Source organism: Heptranchias perlo, chromosome 35, assembly GCF_035084215.1.
Source record: "Heptranchias perlo isolate sHepPer1 chromosome 35, sHepPer1.hap1, whole genome shotgun sequence".
Classification (NCBI taxonomy): domain Eukaryota; kingdom Metazoa; phylum Chordata; class Chondrichthyes; order Hexanchiformes; family Hexanchidae; genus Heptranchias; species Heptranchias perlo.
This window is the reverse complement of record NC_090359.1, coordinates 20848395-20869130: the sequence shown is the minus strand read 5'-3', so window position 1 is coordinate 20869130 and position 20736 is coordinate 20848395. Positions and strand designations below refer to the sequence as shown.

At 49.2% G+C, this 20736-nt stretch overlaps 2 protein-coding genes across 2 annotated transcripts; both read left to right on the top strand.

Annotated features, from left to right (window-relative positions):
* The first annotated feature begins 10292 nt into the window (after nt 1-10292).
* Nucleotides 10293-13294, top strand: LOC137302409 (zona pellucida sperm-binding protein 3-like). Its single transcript, XM_067972057.1, has 9 exons — nt 10293-10698; nt 11597-11712; nt 11801-11904; nt 11988-12165; nt 12252-12378; nt 12459-12547; nt 12627-12748; nt 12820-12954; nt 13033-13294. Exons 1-9 carry the CDS (start codon nt 10297-10299, stop codon nt 13149-13151), a joined length of 1392 nt encoding a protein of 463 aa, XP_067828158.1. The 5' UTR covers nt 10293-10296; the 3' UTR covers nt 13152-13294.
* Nucleotides 13295-17003: 3709 nt separating this feature from the next.
* LOC137302410 (zona pellucida sperm-binding protein 3-like) lies at nt 17004-19886 on the top strand. Its single transcript, XM_067972058.1, has 9 exons — nt 17004-17391; nt 18288-18403; nt 18492-18595; nt 18679-18856; nt 18943-19069; nt 19151-19239; nt 19319-19440; nt 19512-19646; nt 19725-19886. Exons 1-9 carry the CDS (start codon nt 17017-17019, stop codon nt 19841-19843), a joined length of 1365 nt encoding a protein of 454 aa, XP_067828159.1. The 5' UTR covers nt 17004-17016; the 3' UTR covers nt 19844-19886.
* Nucleotides 19887-20736: the final 850 nt, after the last annotated feature.

The window sequence follows — 20736 nt, the reverse complement described above, 5'->3', positions numbered from 1 at the left end:
GACCTCGACCCTACTTTCCCGTCGACCTCCTATGACCTTTGACTCCCTTGTTAATCAGGAATCTAACTAACTCAGCCTTAAAAATATCCCATGACCCTGCCTCCACCGTTCTCTGGGGAAGGGAGTTCCTCAGACTCACTGAGAGAGAAAAATTCTCCTCATCTCTGTCTTAAATGGGAGACCCCTTATTTTTAAACTGTGGTCCCTAGTTCCAGTCTCCCCCACAAGGGGAAACATCCTCTCAGCATCTACCCCATCGAGTCCCCTCAGGATCTTATACATTTCAATAAGATCACCTCTCATTCTTCTAAACTCCAATGTATACAGGCCCAACTTTTCCTCATAAGACAAGGTGGACAACCTAGCCACACTGGGCGTCTGAAAGATCGGTTGAAAAGACGGGTTTTTAATAAAGGCTGGGGGGCTGAATTAGAGAGAGGGGGACGGGTTTGGGGAGGGAGTTCCAGAGAGTAGGACTTTCAGAGAACGTGGAGGAGATCAAAGGTGCCATGAATCAGCTGCTGTAGCGTGAGAGGGATTGGGGAGTTGGGAGGGGGTTGATATGGAAGAGGCTGAAGAACAGAATCATCTAAAAAAAGTGGGGACGAACGAACTTGCCTTTTATTCAGCACTTGTCACGATGTCCCGAAGTGTTTCACAGCCAATGAAGTGCACTCCCTGTAGGGAAACATGGCGGCCAATTTGCGCACAGCAAGATCCCACAAACAGCAACGAGACAAATGACCGTCTGGTTTTTTTTTTTAGTGGAGTTGGTTGAGGGGTAAATATCGGCCCAGGACACCGGGGGGGTGGGGGGAGACGAACTCCCCCTTGCTCTCCTTCGAGGGGCAGACGGGTGGGGGGGCCTCGGTTTAACGTCTCGTCCGAAAGACGGCACCTCCCACAGTGCAGCGCTCCCCCCGGGGTACTGGCGCTGGGAACGTCGGCCTTGATTTTAACGCTCCGGTCTCTGGAGCCCACAGCCTCGTGACTCAGAGGCGGGAGGGCGGACGCTGAACCACAGCTGACATGCGCGAGCCCCAAGCAGTGAGAGTTGACAGGATAAAGGTGGAGGCTCATCCGAGCTTCACACATCAAAGGGTCACGAAATATCCATCAGGAGCAGGCGCCCTCGCTGATTTTCGTCACGCCCTTGAGCTCAGGAATGCTGAACCAAAGTAATGCCAACCCCCCACCCCTCCCCCGTGCCATTCGGCCCCTCGAGCCTGTTCCACCATTCAATGGCTGATCTGTGTCCTAAATGCAGTTAAAGTGCAAAGGTAAGTGCCCTCGCACATTGAGAGAATGTGTGTGTAGAAATCAGAGGAGAGAATTGGCATTGGGCTGTTCAGTAATGCAGAAGGTTTGAGCTTCCAGTAAAACGTGCCAGCTTCCCCCAATGCCAATTTTACCATCAATTTCAGCGACACAGACATAAAGAGCCCAAAGTTATCATTTCTTTGTGTCGGTGTGCTGAGTATGTTTCCTATATCGTCAACACATATCCGGGAAAAACAAGGGAAATCTTGGGAATGGTCCAGGAGGGCGTCATCGTGGGAAAGAAGCTATTAACATCAATTCTGGCAGCGTGGAGGCAGCCAGGGCAGTGTACAAACAAAAAAAACAGGCCTTTTTGCCCTCTCTCACACTGGTTATTCTCACTGCGAGATATGGGAGGAGATTTAAGCAGCGGGTGGGAATTGGCCTACAAAGTAAACATGATAGGGCCAATTTGCAGAGTGAACTACATAGAACGTACAGCACAGGAACAGGCCATTCGGCCCGACTAGTCCACTCGTGCCTCCTCCCTCCCTACTTCATCTCACCCTATCAGCATATCCTTCTATTCCTTTCTCCCTCATGTGTCTATCTCGTTTCCCTTTAAATGTATCTCTGCTATTCGCCTCAGCTACTCCTTGTGGGAGCGAGTTCCACATTCTCATCACTCTGGGTAAAGAAGTTTCTCCTGAATTCCCGATTGGATTTATTAGTGACCATCTTTATATTTGTGGCCCCTCGTTCTGGTTCCCCCCCCCCACAAGTGGAAACATCTTCTCTACGTCTCCCCTATCGAACCCCTTCATGATCTTAAGGACCTCTATCAGGTCACCCCTCAGCCTTGTCTTTTCTGGAAAAAAGAGCCCCAGCCTGTTTAGTCTTTCCTGGTCCTCTCAGTTCTGGTATCATCCTTTTCTGGTATCATTTGACACCAACAGGAAACCTCGCTGACCAGTCACCAGGGCAATCGTGGACTCCCTGCCCACTCCCCCTACTCCGCCACCCCGCCTTGATTGTCCATCCATTGATGGTGAACATTTGAAGAGGAGACTTTAAACTTATTACATCACTATACACTATATAACTATATTATATAAGCTTACCTCTGCATGGTGATGTAGAGTGAGCTTTTCTGTTTTAATTCCCTATGTCCACATTTATAATGGGATCTTCCTATGTAAACACGTCACGCTGCAAACCTCCTCATCAGGAATAGGTGCCACAGCGCCACCACTGGCTGGAGTGTGTAATTACAGCGTGACAAATTCACATAGACAGTTCCCATTACAAATGTGGCCATAAGAGCTTATATTGGGGGTATTTAAAAATAAGTTTGGAAGTTATGACTTTAAAATGGTCATAACGGTCCAACTCTCCCCCCACCTTCTAGCCCTGCTTGGTCTTGGACTCTCCATCTACAACGTCAGGGGAGGTTGACTAGTGTATCATTCCGAACCATTTGTAGGCATGCAATCCCTCTCCCAACTTCCTGCTGTCATGGTTTTTGGTCACAGTTTCAAGTCAACCCATAACATTGAAACCGCCTATGTAAACATTAGAATGGTAATCCTGTATGTAAACAGTTGCCTGTAACTCTGCAGTTGCAGGCTCTGGCCAGTAGATGGTGCTCTGCAGCGAGTTTTTGAAGTCTCTCTCTCTCTGCCCGATTCTGCTACTATCTTGTACACAAAAATAAACTTATATTCATCCGCTGATCGCGGACTATTTAAAAGAAAAATGAAAGATTTGCATTTATATAGCGCCATTCATGACCTCAGGATGTCCCACAGCACTTCACAGCCAATTAAGTACTTTCGAAGTGTAGTCACTGTTGTAATGTAGGAAACGCGGCAGCCATTTTGTGCACAGCAAGATCCCACAAACAGCAATATGATAATCACCAGATAATCTGTTCTTAGTGATGTTGGTTGAGGGATAAATATTGGGCCCAGGACACCGGGGAGAACTCCCCTGCAGTTCTTCGAAATAGTGGCCGTGGGATCTTTTACATCCACCCGAGAGGGCAAGTGGAGCCTCTATTTTCGCAGAGGGTCATCGCCCACCAGACCCGACCGCTGAAACATACAGTGCCTACGGATTCACTGTTGTCCTTTCAGTGAAAACTTCAAAACCCTGGAATCATTTAAGAAACAACTGGATACCACACTGGGGAAGGAGATATTAGGGTCTCTTTGGATGCATGGATTAATCTTTACTCTGTATCTAACCCGTGCTGTACCTGCCCTGGGAGTGTTTGATGGGACAGTGTAGAGGGAGCTTTACTCTGTGTCTAACCCAATTCTGTACCTGCCCTGGGAGTGTTTGATGGGACAATGTAGAGGGAGCTTTACTCTGTATCTAACCCAATTCTGTATCTGCCCTGGGAGTGTTTGATGGGACAGTGTAGAGGGAGCTTTACCCTGTATGTAACCCGTGCTGTACCTGCCCTGGGAGTGTTTGATGGGACATTGTGGAGGGAGCTTTACTCTGTATCGAACCTATGCTGTACCTGCCCTGGGAGTGTTTGATGGGACGGTGTAGAGGGAGCTTTACTCTGTATCTAACCCATGCTGCACCTGCCCTGGGAGTGTTTGATGGGACAATGTAGAGGGAGCTTTACTCTGTATCTAACCCGTGCTGTACCTGCCCTGGGAGTGTTTGACAGGATACTGTAGAGGGAGCTTTACTCTGTATCTAACCCATGCTGTACCTGCCCTGGGAGTGTTTGATGGGACAGTGTAGAGGGCGCTTTACTCTGTATCTAACCCGTGCTGTACCTGCCCTGGGAGTGTTTGATGGGACAGTGTAGAGGGAGCTTTACTCTGTATCTAACCCTGTACCTGCCCTGGGAGTGTTTGATGGGACAGTGTAGAGGGAGCTTTACTCTGTATCTAACCCTGTACCTGCCCTGGGAGTGTTTGATGGGACAGTGTAGAGGGAGCTTTACTCTGTATCTAACCCTGTACCTGACCCTGGGAGTGTTTGATGGGACAGTGTAGAGGGAGCTTTACTCTGTATCTAACCCTGTACCTGACCCTGGGAGTGTTTGATGGGACAGTGTAGAGGGAGCTTTACTCTGTATCTAACCCTGTACCTGACCCTGGGAGTGTTTGATGGGACAGTGTAGAGGGAGCTTTACTCTGTATCTAACCCTGTACCTGACCCTGGGAGTGTTTGATGGGACAGTGTAGAGGGAGCTTTACTCTGTATCTAACCCTGTACCTGACCCTGGGAGTGTTTGATGGGACAGTGTAGAGGGAGCTTTACTCTGTATCTAACCCTGTACCTGCCCTGGGAGTGTTTGATGGGACAGTGTAGAGGGAGCTTTACTCTGTATCTAACCCTGTACCTGCCCTGGGAGTGTTTGATGGGACAGTGTAGAGGGAGCTTTACTCTGTATCTAACCCTGTACCTGCCCTGGGAGTGTTTGACGGGACAGTGTAGAGGGAGCTTTACTCTGTATCTAACCCTGTACCTGACCCTGGGAGTGTTTGATGGGACAGTGTAGAGGGAGCTTTACTCTGTATCTAACCCGTGCTGTACCTGCCCTGGGAGTGTTTGATGGGACAGTGTAGAGGGAGCTTTACTCTGTATCTAACCCTGTACCTGACCCTGGGAGTGTTTGATGGGACAGCATTACTTTGCTGCAAAGTCTGAAGAAAAATAAAAGGGGGCCTATCGTCTCAGTGGAAGGGACAGGTTCAGCCCGAGTCACCGATGGCAACAAGCTCACAGCTGCTTGCCGTCAGTCGCTGCCAAAGTCTTCGGCCTCAGACAGCTGAGTATTGTAAACTCTCACACCCAGTTCCCTGAACGGGCTTCCCACCACCGCAGGGAAAGATCGGGGCCACAGTTAGCCTGGTGTCTGTCATGAGGAGATTGCTGCAAGTCTGATAAGGGACGATCCAAGGAGCACAGCGGCCCACGACGGGGAGCGAGCACGGATTTAGAAGTGACTGGGTCAAGCTTCAGTTATCCTCGAACTCTTTTGAGCAGAAAACAAATTAAAGAAAGAACCCGCATTTATATAGCGCCTTTCACGATCTCAGGACGTCCCAAAGCGCTTTACAGCCGACGAAGGACTTTTTGAAGTGTAGTCACTGTTGTAATGTAGGAAACGCGGCAGTTCATAAGATATTAAGGGGAACGGATAGGGTGGATAGAGAGAAACTATTTCTGCTGGTTGGGGATTCTAGGAGTAGGGGGCACAGTCTAAAAATTAGAGCCAGAACTTTCAGGAGTGAGATTAGAAAACATTTCTACACACAAAGGGTGGTAGAAGTTTGGAACTCTCTTCCGCAAACGGCAATTGATACTAGCTCAACTTAAATCTGAGATAGATAGCTTTTTGGCAACCAAAGGTATTAAGGGATATGGGCCAAAGGCAGGTATATGGAGTTAGATCACAGATCAGCCATGATCTTATCAAATGGCGGAGCAGGCACGAGGGGCTGAATGGCCTACTCCTTGTTCCTATGTAGCCAATTTGCACACAGCAAGATCCCACATGACAGCAATGAGATAATCTGCAGGCTGAGGGATAAATATCAACTGGGACACCTCCCCTGCTCTTCTTTGAAATAGTGGCGATGGGAGCTTTAACATCTCATCCGAAAGACGGCATCTCAGATAGTGCTGCACTCCCTCAGTACCGGCGCTGGGAGTGTCAGCCTGGATGACAGGGCTTAAGTCTCTGGAGTGGGATTTGAACCCAGACCCTTCTGACGTCAAGATGAGAGTGCAACCCACTGAGCCACAGTTGACTAATGGGTGAGACCTCTGTGTGGATAGTACAACGTACTTGGGCTCTCAGAGGACGCTCGATACGATTCCATACACATACACACACACAAAGACTTTTGATGTCGGCCTTGGCACTATTTGGAAGAAGAACAGGGCGAGTTCTCCCCTGGTATTCATCCCTCAACCAACATCACTAAAAACAGATGATCTGGTCATTACCACGTCGCTGTTTGTGGGATCTTGCTGTGCGCAAATTGGCTGCCGCGTTTCCTACATTGCAACGGTGACTACACTTCAAAAAGCACTTCATTGGCTTTCTTTTTGAGATTCTTGAAGGTAATTGTAAGCTGATTAGCTGGATTCAATGCTCAGTCGTCGATACAAAGCACCAGACAGTGGTGTTGGGAAGCCACTAGTGAGGATCCACGATGGTATCACATGGGTCCTCTTCGAAGAGGAGTGGGGAGAGCGTCCAGTGTTCCAGCCAACATCGCACCACAGGAGATTAAGGGGGTGATCTCGTCGAGGTGCTTCAAGGAGTTGATAGAGAGAAACTATCTACCTTATTTCCTCTGGTTGTGGGGGAACATAGGAACAGGAGTGGGCCATTCAGCCCCTCATTCCTGCTCCGCCATTTGATAAGATCATGGCTGATCTGTGATCTAACTCCAGAAACCTGCCTTTGGCCCATATCCCTTAATACCTTTGGTTGCCAAAAAGCTATCTATCTCAGATTTAAATTTAGCAATCGAGCTACTATCAATTGCCGTTTGCGGAAGAGAGTTCCAAACTTCTACCACCCTTTGTGTGTAGAAATGTTTTCTAATCTCGCTCCTGAAAGGTCTGGCTCTAATTTTTAGACTGTGCCCCCTACTCCTAGAATCCCCAACCAGCGGAAATAGTTTCTCTCTATCCACCCTATCCGTTCCCCTTAATATCTTATAAACTTCGATCAGATCGCCCCTTAATCTTCGAAACTCTAGAGAATACAACCCCAATTTGTGTAATCTCTCCTCGTAACTTAACCCTTGAAGCCCGGTGGGGGTGGAGTCCAGAACAAGGGGGCATAACCTTAAAATTAGAGCCAGGCCATTCAGGGGTGACGTCAGGAAGCACTTCCTCACACAAAGGGGAGTGGAAATCTGGAACTCTCTGCCCCCAAAAAAAAGCAGTTGAGGCTGGGGGGTCAATTGAAAATTTCTAAACTGAGATTGATAGATTTCCCAGTTCTGACGTAAGGTTAATTGTTTCTTTCTCCACAGATTCCGCCTCATTTGAGTGTTTTCCAGCATTTTCTGTTTTAATTTCAGGTTTCCAGTATCCGCAGTGTTTTGCTTTGGATGGATTTTTGTTCGGCAAGGATTACGCAACCAAGGCGGGGAGACGGAGATTAAGATTAAGATCGGCCATTATCCAACTAAATGGCGGAACAGGCTCGAGGGGCTGAATGGCCTGCTCCTGTTCCCTCGTCCGCCACCCTCTCACAAACCTCTCCCCTTTTTTGTTCTTTTCCTGCCTCCCCTTTTCCCAGGCTCCGCACTTCCTTAAAAGCTGTTCATCCCCTTTCACTTCCAGTGAAAGGTCACCGACCTGAAACATTCACTGCAGTCTCTCTCTTTCTACAGATGCTGCCCGAGCTGCGGAGTGCTTCCGGAACTTTCCGCGCTTATTTTTGGCTCATCCTGTCGCTGGGAAGGTGCGCTAGTGCCTCCCGTTGGCGGAGCTCTGGTACTGCAGCAGAGTTACAACTCGAACCACGGAAAGGTGACAGCACGGAAGGAGGCCATTCGGCCCGTCGAGTCCGTGCCGGCTCTGTGGAAGAGCAATCCAGCGAGTCCCACTCCCCCGCCCTTTCCCCGTAGCCCTGCAAATTTTTTTCCTTTCGAGTACTTATCCAGTTCCCTTTCGAAGGCCATGATTGAATCTGCCTCCACCACCCCCTCGGGCAGTGCATTCCAGATCCTAACCACTCGCTGTGTAAAAAAAAGTTTTTCCTCATGTCGCCTTTGGTTCTTTTGCCAATCACCTTAAATCTCTGTCCTCTGGTTCTTGACCCTTCCGCCAATGGGAACAGTTTCTCTCTATCTACTCTGTCTGGACCCTTCATGATTTTGAAGGCCTCTATCAAATCTCCTCGCAACCGTCTCTGTTCCAAGGAGAACAACCCCAGCTTCTCCAGTCTATCCACGTAACTGAAGTCCCTCATCCCTGGAATCATTCCAGTAAATCTCTTCTGCACCCTCTCTAAGGCCTTCACATCTTTCCTAAAGTGCGGTGCCCAGAACTGGACACAATACTCCAGTTGTGGCCGAACCAGTGTTTCATAAAAGGTTCATCATGCCTCTATTTATAAAGCCCAGGATCCTGCTTGCTTTCTCAACCTGCCCTGCCACCTTCAATAATTTGTGAACATATACCCTCAGATCGCCCCGTTCCTGTACCCCTTTTAGAATTGTGCGCACTGGGGTCTTCCCCTCTCCCCCTCCATCCCCCCCCCCGGGGGTGGAGAATGCCGCAGAAGAGAGGCAGACAGTCGGAGCGACCGCCCCCACGGGTCGCGTCTTCCCTGGACCTGTGGATAGCCACCTTGGACAGGCCCAGGAGCGGACCCACCAGGACGTCCCCCTCCTCACCGGGCGGCCATGTCTGCTGGGGCCCCCTCCTCGGCTCCCTCCTCATCAGTAAAGAGCCCGGGCTCTGACACGACCGCGAGATATAACCCGGGCTCAGGACGGTGTGCAACGTCCCGGGGACCGGCCTCGAGGTGTTTCTTTATCTCCGCGCCTTTTTTCCCACGAGGGTGCCCTCCTTCCCCCCCCCCCCAACGGCGGAGGCCTTAACAGCAACCTCCGCCCGCGCAGTTTCTTCTCCTGACGCGGGGGCAGCGGAGGCGGAGGCGGAGACAGCCTTGGCCGTTTTGGCGGCCTGGGAGGCGGGGCGGTTCTTTCTTGGGTGCCCCACCTCCTTACAAGCATGGCACCGCCCACCCTCTGCCATCCAAAAGACGCGGCAGGCGGTCCCCTCGTACAGGGCACGAAAGCCCCCCTCCGTGACCTCCTCCCGCGCCAGCTTGACGAAGGCCTGGCGACGGAAGGAGTAAACGTGCCGGAGGCTGCTCTCCCTGAGCCCGAGCGGCAGCGGCGTTACCCCCCGACCTCACCTCCCCCAGTTGACGCAGGTGGGGGAGGAGGAGCTCGTCCGGTAGAAAGGGCGGGACGTTGGATAACACGAGCCGCTGCGCGGTGGCCTCCAGCGGGTCCACCGGCAGGAAGGTCCCGCCAACCGTGAGCCCCTTACTAAGGGCCAGGGACACCGCCCGCTCGGACCTCAGGAAGAACACCGCCCTCCCGTACATTTTAGAGGCCGCGACGATGGCCGAGGGGCCGACAACCTCGGCCGTGGCCTTTACGCAGGCCTCAATCGTCATGTTGGGGTGGGCGTAGCTCTTCACCCCGTGCCTCCTCGTGATGAGGCGGAAAGTTGCCGGCCCAGCAGCCGAGGCAACGCCCGCATACGTCCTGCTGGGACCCGGCGCCGGCAAAGATGGCGTCACCATTCTCCAGCGAGAGCCACACTCACCCCAAGTCTCAGGCCCGCCAATAGCAAAGGCCGAAATAAAGGAAACTGCCTCTCCCCCGAGTTCTCGTGGTTTGCTGGGAGAGGGGCTTCCTTGCTATGTTTAAAAAAGAGAGCGAGAGAGGACATGATGGTAGGATGGGAAGCTGCATGGTCGGGTTGCTGCAAAAGTGGGTGGGGAGGAGATATCTTCCCCTGGACACCTGGAACTGACCAGGCTCAGTCCTCTATAGATGGTTGAACTAGGAAATAACTTCACCCAGGCAACTCCAGCTATCCTGGGCCAGACACTGGAGGGAAAGCCCCACCCTTCTGGGATCTTCTTTCCTCCCCCGACCCTCCAACAGTCCCCAGTGAATGACAACCCCCGACCTTCTTTCTCCCTCTGTTGGGTGTTGCTATGAAGCACCTGCAGTTGATGATCATTTCCCCCCTTCCCAGTTGTTGGTTTATGGTCTGGTCAGGTCAGGTCAGGTCAGGTCAGGTTATGCCTGCACCAGAATAGGGCAACATCTCTTTCTCTTTTGTGTGGATGGAAAAGCAGGTTTATTCTTTGTGTGTTCAGGCCCCCTTTAAAAAGTAAGGTTAGTCTATCGATCTCGTTGAGCCTCATCTGGTCCAATTGGAGTCAGGTGAGTGCAGGTTGTGTATAAAAGGTGCTGGTTGGTCAGTAAAGTGATAGTTGAGTTGTTTGGTATCATGGGGGATTGTGTGGTGAGGGGTTTAGTCCCAGTGCTGTTGTTAGTTGGATCTGTTTGTTGCTCTGATATTTGGCAACAGTTTAGAGACCAGAGATTTCCATGGAGAAGAGTAAAACCCACCCCTGGACCTCAGAGAGTCCCTCCCCCTGGGCCTCCCTCTGGTTCCCATTTCAGCCTGTCTGAGGGGAGAAGTCTGTCCCCACTGCAGACTGTGATGGTGCAGTGTGGAGAGCAGAACCTCCTGGTGAGGGTAGACATGGATTTATTTGGAACCAGGCACCTGATTAAAGCTGCTGACCTGACCCTGGGGACAGCAGGTTGTCGGCCAACTGGGATCTACTCTCAGAACCACACCGTCCTCTTTGACTATGGGCTCCATGAATGTGGCAGCAGATTGCAGGTAATGTGATTCCTCAACTCTTGCTCCAATTTCCCTGTGTAGATTACTCCTCACTCTGAGCTCATTAACATTGGGTGAAACTCCAGCCACTTAGTTTGAGGAGATCCCTGAACTCTTCCTCCAATCCCTGTACAGGTTCTTGACATGTTAACTCACACCCAGTGTGAAACTACTTTGTTAACATGTCTCTTATCTTTTATTTAACAAAGATTCTAATTTGTCTCCTGGACACTACAACTTTCTTTTAACTGGTCTTTCCCATTCTCTAACTTTGATTTTCAATTCTATTGGCCTTGCACCTTCACCTACATTTCCCCAAACAAGTCCTTCCTTTTGTGCCTCTGTAGATTTATCCTTTTCCTTCTCATGGATATTCTGGTCTGTTGCCTTAACTTCAGGTCAATGGATGTTCAGTGTTGTCGAACCTGTTGGGACTTCTCTTGAAAGACTAAACTCGTGGGATAATTGGGCTACAATGTATTAAAGGGAACTCTACTTTTGGTTCTTAGACCTGCCGACCCCCTCCATGATTCCACGGACACAGATGAGGTTTAAAAGTGATGTTGTGTTTAGTGCTCCATCCCAGGGGTCAATTGAAGCCCCTTACGGTGGAAGATCCATTCTATATAGGGTAGAATTCTCATCTAACCTGGCCGAGCCAAATCATTTCAGGGTTTCTGACTGCAGGCCTGAAGTCCCCTGTAATAGAAGGTGGACTGAGCAGAGTAACAGAGGCTGCTCCAGGCAACTTCACTCAATGGTGGAGCTGCTTCAATCATGTGTCATTGGGGAGCAACTGAAACCCCTCAAACTGCTGCTTAACAGGGCAGGAAAATGACCAGAAATAGCTTTTGTCCAATGAGACCAGCTCTTCATTCCTTCACCTGATGTCTTTCAGATGGCTGGAGATTTCCTGGTCTACACCACCCACCTGAACCACACCCCAAATGCTGGTGGATCAGTTATTGTGAGAACTAATGGAGCTGTCATTCCCATCCAGTGCCACTATTTGAGGTAAGAATCTTTACTCTGTCGCAAATCTGATCTACGGCTGCTGTCATTCTCTGAACTTGTCCTAAAATGACTCCACTGTCCTTTCCAGGAAGGGCAATGTGAGCAGTAACCCCATCAAGCCCACCTGGATCCCATTCAGCTCGACCAAGTCTGGAGAAGGGCTTCTGTCATTCTCACTGCGTCTAATGAATGGTATGTGATGGGTGGACGGGGAGGGCTTTCCTGTCGTTGCCCAATGGGAGTTACACCCACTGACTCCAACTCTTGTTCTTCAGATGATTGGCTTACAGAGCGCACCTCGACTGTCTACTACCTGGGTGACCTCATTCACATTGAGGCCTCTGTTTCAATGACCAACCACATGCCCCTGAAGCTCTACATTGACAGCTGTGCAGCTACATTGAGCCCAGACAAGGATTCCACCCCAAGATACAACATCATTGACTACCATGGGTAAGGAGCTCTCTGCTTTCTCCAGCTGCTCTCCTCTCAATGGCTTCACTTGATTCACTTCATGGCCCTTTTTTTTGACTCTTCAGTTGCCTCCTGGACAGCAAAGCCGAGGACTCCTTTTCAACCTTTGTGTTGCCCAGAGATGAACGTGAGCTGGACAAACTCCAGTTTGACCTGGATGCGTTCCGTTTCTTTGGAGATGACCGTTCCCTGGTAAGAGGAAGCCGATCATTGGGTTCCCCATGTTGGGAGGAGGTCACTGAATAACAACTTGTATTGAATGTGTCCCTCAGATTTTCATCACCTGTCACCTGAAAGTTGCTGCAGTGGATCGGAGAGATTCCATGAACAAAGCTTGTACTTTCCACAAGATGCAGAATGTGTAAGTTCCCTTTCTCCCACGGGGATGTGTTGTGTGAAGTGATGCACAACCTGGTTGATAAACTGATTCTCTGGTTTAGCTGGACCCCATTGGAAGAATCGACCAATGATATATGTGCCTGTTGTCATCTGGGCAACTGCAGTGCCACGAGGGAATTCCGATTTGGTTCCAGAGGAAGGAGGGATCTTGTATCTGGACCTGGTAGGACATTGATCCTCTCTATGTTGGAGGTCCCCCTTTACCCCCTCTAACTGGAATGTTTGATATTGCAGAGAGTGATGCTGAATTGAAGTGGGAGGGTGAGGCCTCACTTGGACCCCTGGTCATTCTGGATCCTGATGTGACAGACCTGGCAACTGAGCCCCTTAATGAGGTTGAGCAAAGGATGCAGGAGAGGTCTCCGGGTGGTGAGTTGGCCGACTGCTCGTTTCCATTTTCCCCTCAGTATTTCCTTCACTCACCATTGGTTTCTTGTTGCTTTTTAGGTGTGGAGTCTGAGGTGGTCCTGATCTTGGCCCTGACTGTGACCGCTGTCTCTCTGATCTCTGCTTCTTTGATCGCCTTGTTCCTGTACAGGAAACACAAGCAAACCCAGTTCAACTAGTTATCAAATGACCAATAAAGCAGTGATGACTTGTATCTTCTAATGGCTGGTTGCTCATTTGTCACTGGATGTTGTGTGGTCTGGAGACAGACAATAAGTGCCAGTTATCAAATCATCAATAAAGTGATTGAATGAGGAACAAATCTCATTGTAGTGAATTTCATTTGGTTACTGACTGAAGACTAGTGTAATAACTAGCTATACAAATGTTCCATGTTCATTGTTAATGAAATGTTTATTGGTCTTGAGGGGTTCTCCTGGTCTTGAGTATCTGTGTGGTGTGAGTTTGACCAGCCTGACTACAGGCTCCCTGATCCTCTGACCGTGGGGATATTGAGTCCCACTGAACTGTGCCAAGTTATCAATGACTGGGAGCATTTTGTAAATTGATGTTAATTTGCTGGTCTTGTCATAGGATCATGTTCTACCATTCAATTAAATCATGGCTGATCTCTTAACCCCCATCGACCCACCTTGGTTCCATAAACCCTTAATGCACTTACCTAACACGGATCTATTGATCAGTTTTGAAATTCTCAATTAATCCCCTTCACCAGCTTTTGGGAGAAAGTTTGAGATTTCCACTCCCCTTTGTGTGAATTGCTTCCGAGTTCTAATTTTAAGGTTATGCGCCTTTGTTCTGGACACTCCTGACCAGTAGGAATAATTTCTCTCTCTCATCCCCATCAAATCCTTCAATCATCTTAAACATCTCAATTAAATCACCACTTTACCTTCTGCAGACAAGGGAATACAAGCCCAGTCTGTGCAACCTGTCCTCATAACTTAACCCTTTTAGCTCCAGTATCCTTCCTGAGCTTCGCTGCCCAGAACTGAACGCAGTATTTAAATGGGGTCTAACCAGAGCTTTATATAACGGTAGTATAACTTCCATCCCTCTTGAGATAAAAACCAACATTCCTTTAGCCTGCTAAATTATTTTTGGTACCTGTCCACTAGCTTTTAGTGATTCCTGTACTTGGACCCCTCAATCTCTCTGCTCCTCCACAGTTCCGAGCTTCTCCCCATTTTGAAAATACTCTGATCTTTCTTGGGTGTAAAGTGGGTGATCTCACCCTCCCCCCATGGTGAACTCCACCTGCCACAGTTTTGCCCACTCACTTAATCTATCAATGTCCCTTTGAAACGTTCTGCTCCCGTCTACACTAATTATTGTGTCACCTCACTTAGTGTCATCAGCAAACTTGGATATACAGCTCTCTATTCCTTCATCCAAGTCTGTTATAGAGTGAAAAGCTGAGGCCCCACTACAGATCCCTGGGGGACACCACTGGTCACATCCTGCCAATTTGAGTACAGACCCATTATCCCCACCCTGTCTCCTAACCAATTCTCTACCCTCATCAATAGGTTGCCTCAAATTCCAGATATTTCTAATTTTTGTGACTAGTCTCTTATGTGGAACGCTATCGAATGCCTCCTGGAATTCCACATAAATAACATCCATGGATATTCCCTCATCGACCCGTTAGTGACCTCAACAAATTTAACTGGGTTTGTTAAACATGACTTATCCTTTACAATCCATGCTGGCTCCATCTTTATCCAAGAGCTCAGTCCCTGCCCCTGACAACAGATTCCAGTCGATTAATGTCTCTCATTATCTCTCCTCCCAATAATGGAGTGACATTGGCAATTTTCCAATCCAAGGGGACAATTCCTGAGGAATCTTATCTCCAATAAAAAGTGCCCCTGGGAAGGAGGCACCCCCTTGAGTTGTTAAACATCTCGATGTGACATCAGTGTAGATTCTACAACTTTTATATAAAAAGAGCAAACGACCCACTGAACAGCCGGGGCCCAATTGTGATTCAGTTACAGTACTGGGTCACCAACAGCAGGTGGCACAGCACCCACACCAATTATAATGAGCACATCCTTGTCCCCCGAGTGGCACTGCCCGGTCACTACAGGAACTGGGCACTGCCCGGTCACTACAGGAGCCGGGCACTGCCCGGTCACTACTGGAGCCAGGCACTGCCCGGTCACTACAGGAACTGGGCACTGCCCAGTCACCACAAGAGCTGGGCACTGCCCAGTCACTACAGGAACTGGGCACTGCCCGGTCACTACAGGAGCTGGGCACTGCCCGGTCACTACAGGAGCTGGGCACTGCCCGGTCACTACAGGAACTGGGCACTGCCCGGTCACTACAGGAGCTGGGCACTGCCCGGTCACTACAGGAGCTGGGCACTGCCCGGTCAATACAGGAGCCGGGCACTGCCCGATCAATACAGGAGCCGGGCACTGCCCGGTCACTACTGGAGCTGGACACCGCCCGGTCACCGCAGGAGCCGGGCACTGCCCGGTCACTGTCCCCTGTGTGAAAACTCTTGTGAATATTAACTTATTGCCGTGAATACAGAGAGACGCCGGGACAACAAAGGAAAAGTCTGACAGTCTCACCCGGGTTTACTGAGAGTTTGCACAAAGTCTCGAGCACAACATACAAACGGTGGCTGTGCATTTATAACCTGCCTTCTCCAGCCTCCCAATACATACGCAGAATTATAGAAGCTGTTATCTGGGCTGAATGGCCTACCCCTGCTCCTATTTTCTATGTAAACCAATCCACATTGTATTTTCTCATAGCAAGACCCCCTGCAGACACTATTTTGAAGGAGAGCGGGGGAGTTCTCCCTGGTGTCCAGATTATCTGGTCATTTATCACATTGCTGTTTGTGGGATCTTGCTGTGCGCAAATTGGGTGCTGCGTTTCCTACATTACAACAGTGACCACACTTAACAAAACACTAAGGGTGGGGTGTGGGGGGATATACAGACTGGGACAAGCCTTCTGACACTTGCTGTCTCCGATCGCACAGGAGGAGCAGTCACTTGATCGAACTACAGGACTTCCCAAAGCGTTTTACAGCCAATGAAGTACTTTTTGAAGTGTAGTCACTGTTGTAATGTGGGAAGCGCAGCAGCCAATTTGCGCACAGCAAGATCCCACAAACAGAATGAGATAATGACCAGATCATCTGTTTTAGTGATAATGGTTGAGGGATAAATATTGACCAGGACACGGGGAGAACTCCTCTCTCTTCTTCGAAATAGAGGGCGTGGGATCTTTTACGTCCACCTGAGAGGGGCCTCCGTTTAACATCTCAACAGAAAGACGGCCCCTCCGACAGTGCAGCACTCCCTCAGTACAGGCACTGGGGGTGTCAGCCTGGATAATGTGCTCAAGTCTCTGGATTGGGGCCACCCAGTGAGGAAGGGGGGGGTGGGCAGGTCGAAGGATCTCCTCGTGGGCCTGCTCCTGGGCCTGGCCAAGGTGACCATCCACAGGTCCAGGTTGGACGCGGCCCGTGGGGTGACGGTCTCTCCGACTGTCTGCCTCTCTTCCGCGGCGTTCTCCGCGCCCGGGTGACCCCTGGAGAGGGAGCACGCGGTGTTTGCCAGTACGCTCGAGGCTTTCCGCGGCCGGTGGGCACCGCAGGGATCGGAGCGCCTATCGTTCAGTATTATGATTGAATTTGATAAGTTTCCTTTGTTTTTTTATGATTTGGGTGATTATCGTTTGAGCCCCTCTCAGGAGGGGGCACTTTAGTTGAGATTGGTTGTTCGGGGGGTTTTTATGATGGTTACACAAGAAGAGGAGACCCAGATTGTCTGCAACCTGGACTAATTCCATTGGATCATCTCCCAATCACTAACCCAGTCTCTCCGTGTGAAGATCTTTTGCGAGACCAACCAATGAGTGAGATTGTTGGAAGATGTCATGAGATTAGTCTATTGGTCGTTTATCCAATTGGTGTCAGGTGACTGACTACAGGTTGTGTATAAAAGGGACCAGTGACTCCCTTCAGTTCCCAGTTGAGCTGTAATAGTTTGTATTATGGGGCAACTAGTGAAGGGTTTGGTTTCTCTGTTGGTTTTGGTCGGAGCTGTTTGTTGCTCTGATACTTGGCAGCGGTTTAGAAACAGGGACTTCCCATGGAACATTGAGAAGGCCACTCCTGCCCCTCCCTTTGGTTCCCATTTCAGCCTGTCTGAGGGGAGAAGTCTGTCCCCACTGCAGACTGTGATGGTGCAGTGTGGAGAGCAGAACCTCCTGGTGAGGGTGGACATGGATTTATTTAGAACCAGGCACCTGATTAAAGCTGCTGACCTGACCCTGGGGACAGCAGGTTGTCGGCCAACTGGGATCTACTCTCAGAACCACAGTGTCCTCTTTGACTATGGGCTCCATGAATGTGGCAGCAGATTGCAGGTAATGTGATTCCTCAACTCTTGCTCCAATTTCACTGTGTAGATTACTCCTCACTCTGAACTCATTCACATTGGGTGAAACTCCAGCCACTTAGTTTGAGGAGATCCCTGAACTCTGCCTCCAATCCCTGTACAGGTTCTTGACATGTTAACTATCACCCAGTGTGAAATGACTTTGTTGATATGTCTCTTATCTTTTATTTTTAAAAGATTCTAATTTGTCTCCAAGACTCTACAACTTTCTTTAACTGGTCTTTCCCATTCTCTAACTTTGATTTTCAATTCTATTGGCCTTGCACCTTCACCTACATTTCCCCAAACAAGTCCTTCCTTTTGTTCCTCTGCAGATTTATCCTTTTCCTTCTCATGGATATTCTGGTCTGTTGCCTCAACTTCAGGTCAATGGATGTTCAGTGTTGTCGAACCTGTTGGGACTTCTCTTGAAAGACTAAACTCGTGGGATAATTGGGCTACAATGTATTAAAGGGGAACTCCACTTGGTTCTTAGACCTGCCGACCCCCTCCGTGATTCCACGGACACAAATGAGGTTTAAAAGTGATGTGGTGTTTAGTGCTCCATCCCAGGGGTCAATTGAAGCCCCTTACGGTGGAAGCTCTATTCTATAAAGGGTAGAATTCTCATCTAACCTGGCTGAGCCAAATCATTTCCGGGTTTGTGACTGCAGGCCTGAAGTCCCCTGTAATAGAAGGTGGACTGAGCAGAGTAACAGAGGCTGCTCCAGGCAACTTCACTCAATGGTGGAGCTGCTTCAATCATGTGTCATTGGGGAGCAACTGAAACCCCTCAAACTGCTGCTTAACAGGGCAGGAAAATGACCAGAAATAGCTTTTGTCCAATGAGACCAGCTCTTCATTCCTTCACCTGATGTCTTTCAGATGGCTGGAGATTTCCTGGTCTACACCACCCACCTGAACCACACCCCAAATGCTGGTAGATCAGTCATTGTGAGAACTAATGGAGCTGTCATTCCCATCCAGTGCCACTATTTGAGGTAAGAATCTTTACTCTGTTGCAAATCTGATCTACGGCTGCTGTCGTTCTCTGAACTTGTCCTAAAATGACTCCACTGTCCTTTCCAGGAAGGGCAATGTGAGCAGTGACCCCATCAAGCCCACCTGGATCCCATTCAGCTCGACCAAGTCTGGAGAAGGGCTTCTGTCATTCTCACTGCGTCTAATGAATGGTATGTGATGGGTGGACGGGGAGGGCTTTCCTGTCTTTGCCCAATGGGAGTTACACCCACTGTCTCCAACTCTTGTTCTTCAGATGACTGGCTTACAGAGCGCACCTCGACTGTCTACTACCTGGGTGACCTCATTCACATTGAGGCCTCTGTTTCAATGACCAACCACATGCCCCTGAAGCTCTACATTGACAACTGTGCAGCTACATTGAGCCCAGACAAGGATTCCACCCCAAGATACAACATCATTGACTACCATGGGTAAGGAGCTCTCTGCTTTCTCCAGCTGCTCTCCTCTCAATGGCTTCACTTGATTCACTTCATGGCCCTTTTTTTTGAATCTTCAGTTGCCTCCTGGACAGCAAAGCCGAGGACTCCTTTTCAACCTTTGTGTTGCCCAGAGATGAACGTGAGCTGGACAAACTCCAGTTTGACCTGGATGCGTTCCGTTTCTTTGGAGATGACCGTTCCCTGGTAAGAGGAAGCCGATCATTGGGTTCCCCATGTTGGGAGGGGAGTCACTGAATAACAACTTGTATTGAATGTGTCCCTCAGATTTTCATCACCTGTCACCTGAAAGTTGCTGCAGTGGATCGGAGAGATTCCATGAACAAAGCTTGTACTTTCCACAAGATGCAGAATGTGTAAGTTCCCTTTCTCCCACGGGGATGTGTTGTGTGAAGTGATGCACAACCTGGTTGATAAACTGATTCTCTGGTTTAGCTGGACCCCATTGGAAGAATCGACCAATGACATATGTGCCTGTTGTCATCTGGACGACTGCGGTGCCACGAGGGAATTCCGACCTGATTCCAGAGGAAGGAGGGATCTTGTATCTGGACCTGGTAGGACATTGATCCTCTCTATGTTGGAGGTCCCCCTTTACCCTCTCTAACTGGAATGTTTGATATTGCAGAGAGTGATGCTGAATTGAAGTGGGAGGGTGAGGCCTCACTTGGACCCCTGGTCATTCTGGATCCTGATGTGACAGACCTGGCAACTGAGCCCCTTAATGAGGTTGAGCAAAGGATGCAGGAGAGGTCTCCAGGTGGTGAGTTGGCTGACTGCTAGTTTCCATTTTCCCCTCAGTATTTCCTTCTCTAACCATTGGTTACTTGTTGCTTTTTAGGTGTGGAGTCTGAGGTGGTCTTGATCCTGGCCCTGAGTGTGAGCGCTGTCTCTCTGATCTCTGCTTCTTTGATCGCCTTGTTCCTGTACAGGAAACACAAGCAAACCCAGTTCAACTAGTTATCAAATGACCAATAAAGCAGTGACTACTTGTATCTTCTAATGGCTGGTTGCTCATTTGTCCACTGGATGTTGTGTGGGCTGGAGACAGACAATAAGTGCCAGTTATCAAATAATCAATAAAGTGATTGAATGAGGAACAAATCTCATTGTAGTGAATTTCATTTGGTTACTGTTTAAGACTAGTGTAATAACTAGCTATACAAATATTTCATGTTCATTGTTAATGAAATGTTTATTGGTCTTGAGGGGTTCTCCTGGTCTTGAGTATCTGTGTGGTGTGAGTTTGACCAGCCTGACTACAGGCTCCCTGATCGTTTAACCGTGGGGATATTGAGTCCCATTGAACTGTGCCAAGTTCTGTGATTGGGAGCATTTTAATCATTGGTTTGTGTTCATTTGCTGGTCTTGTCATAGGATCATGTTCTACCATTCAATTAGATCATGGCTAATCTCTTAACCCCCATCGACCCACCATGGTTCCATAAACCCTTAATACCCTTACCTAACACACACCTATTGATCAGTTTTGAAATTGTCAATTAATCCCCTTCACCAGCTTTTGGGAGAGTTCCAGATTTCCACTCCCCTTTGTGTGAAGAAGTGCTTCCTGACATCACCCCTGAATGGCCTAGCTCTAATTGTAAGGTTATGCCCCCTTGGTCTGGACTCCCCCCACCAGAGGAAATATCTACCCCATCAAATCCTTTAGACGTCTTGACAAGATCACCCCTTAATTTTCTACGCACAAGGGGATAAAAGCCTGGTCAATGTTGCCTGTACTCATAATTTAACATTTTATTTGTTCATGAGACATGGGCATCACTGGCAAGGCCAGCATTTATTGCCCTTGAGAAGGTGGTGGTGAGCCGCCTTCTTGAACCGCTGCAGTC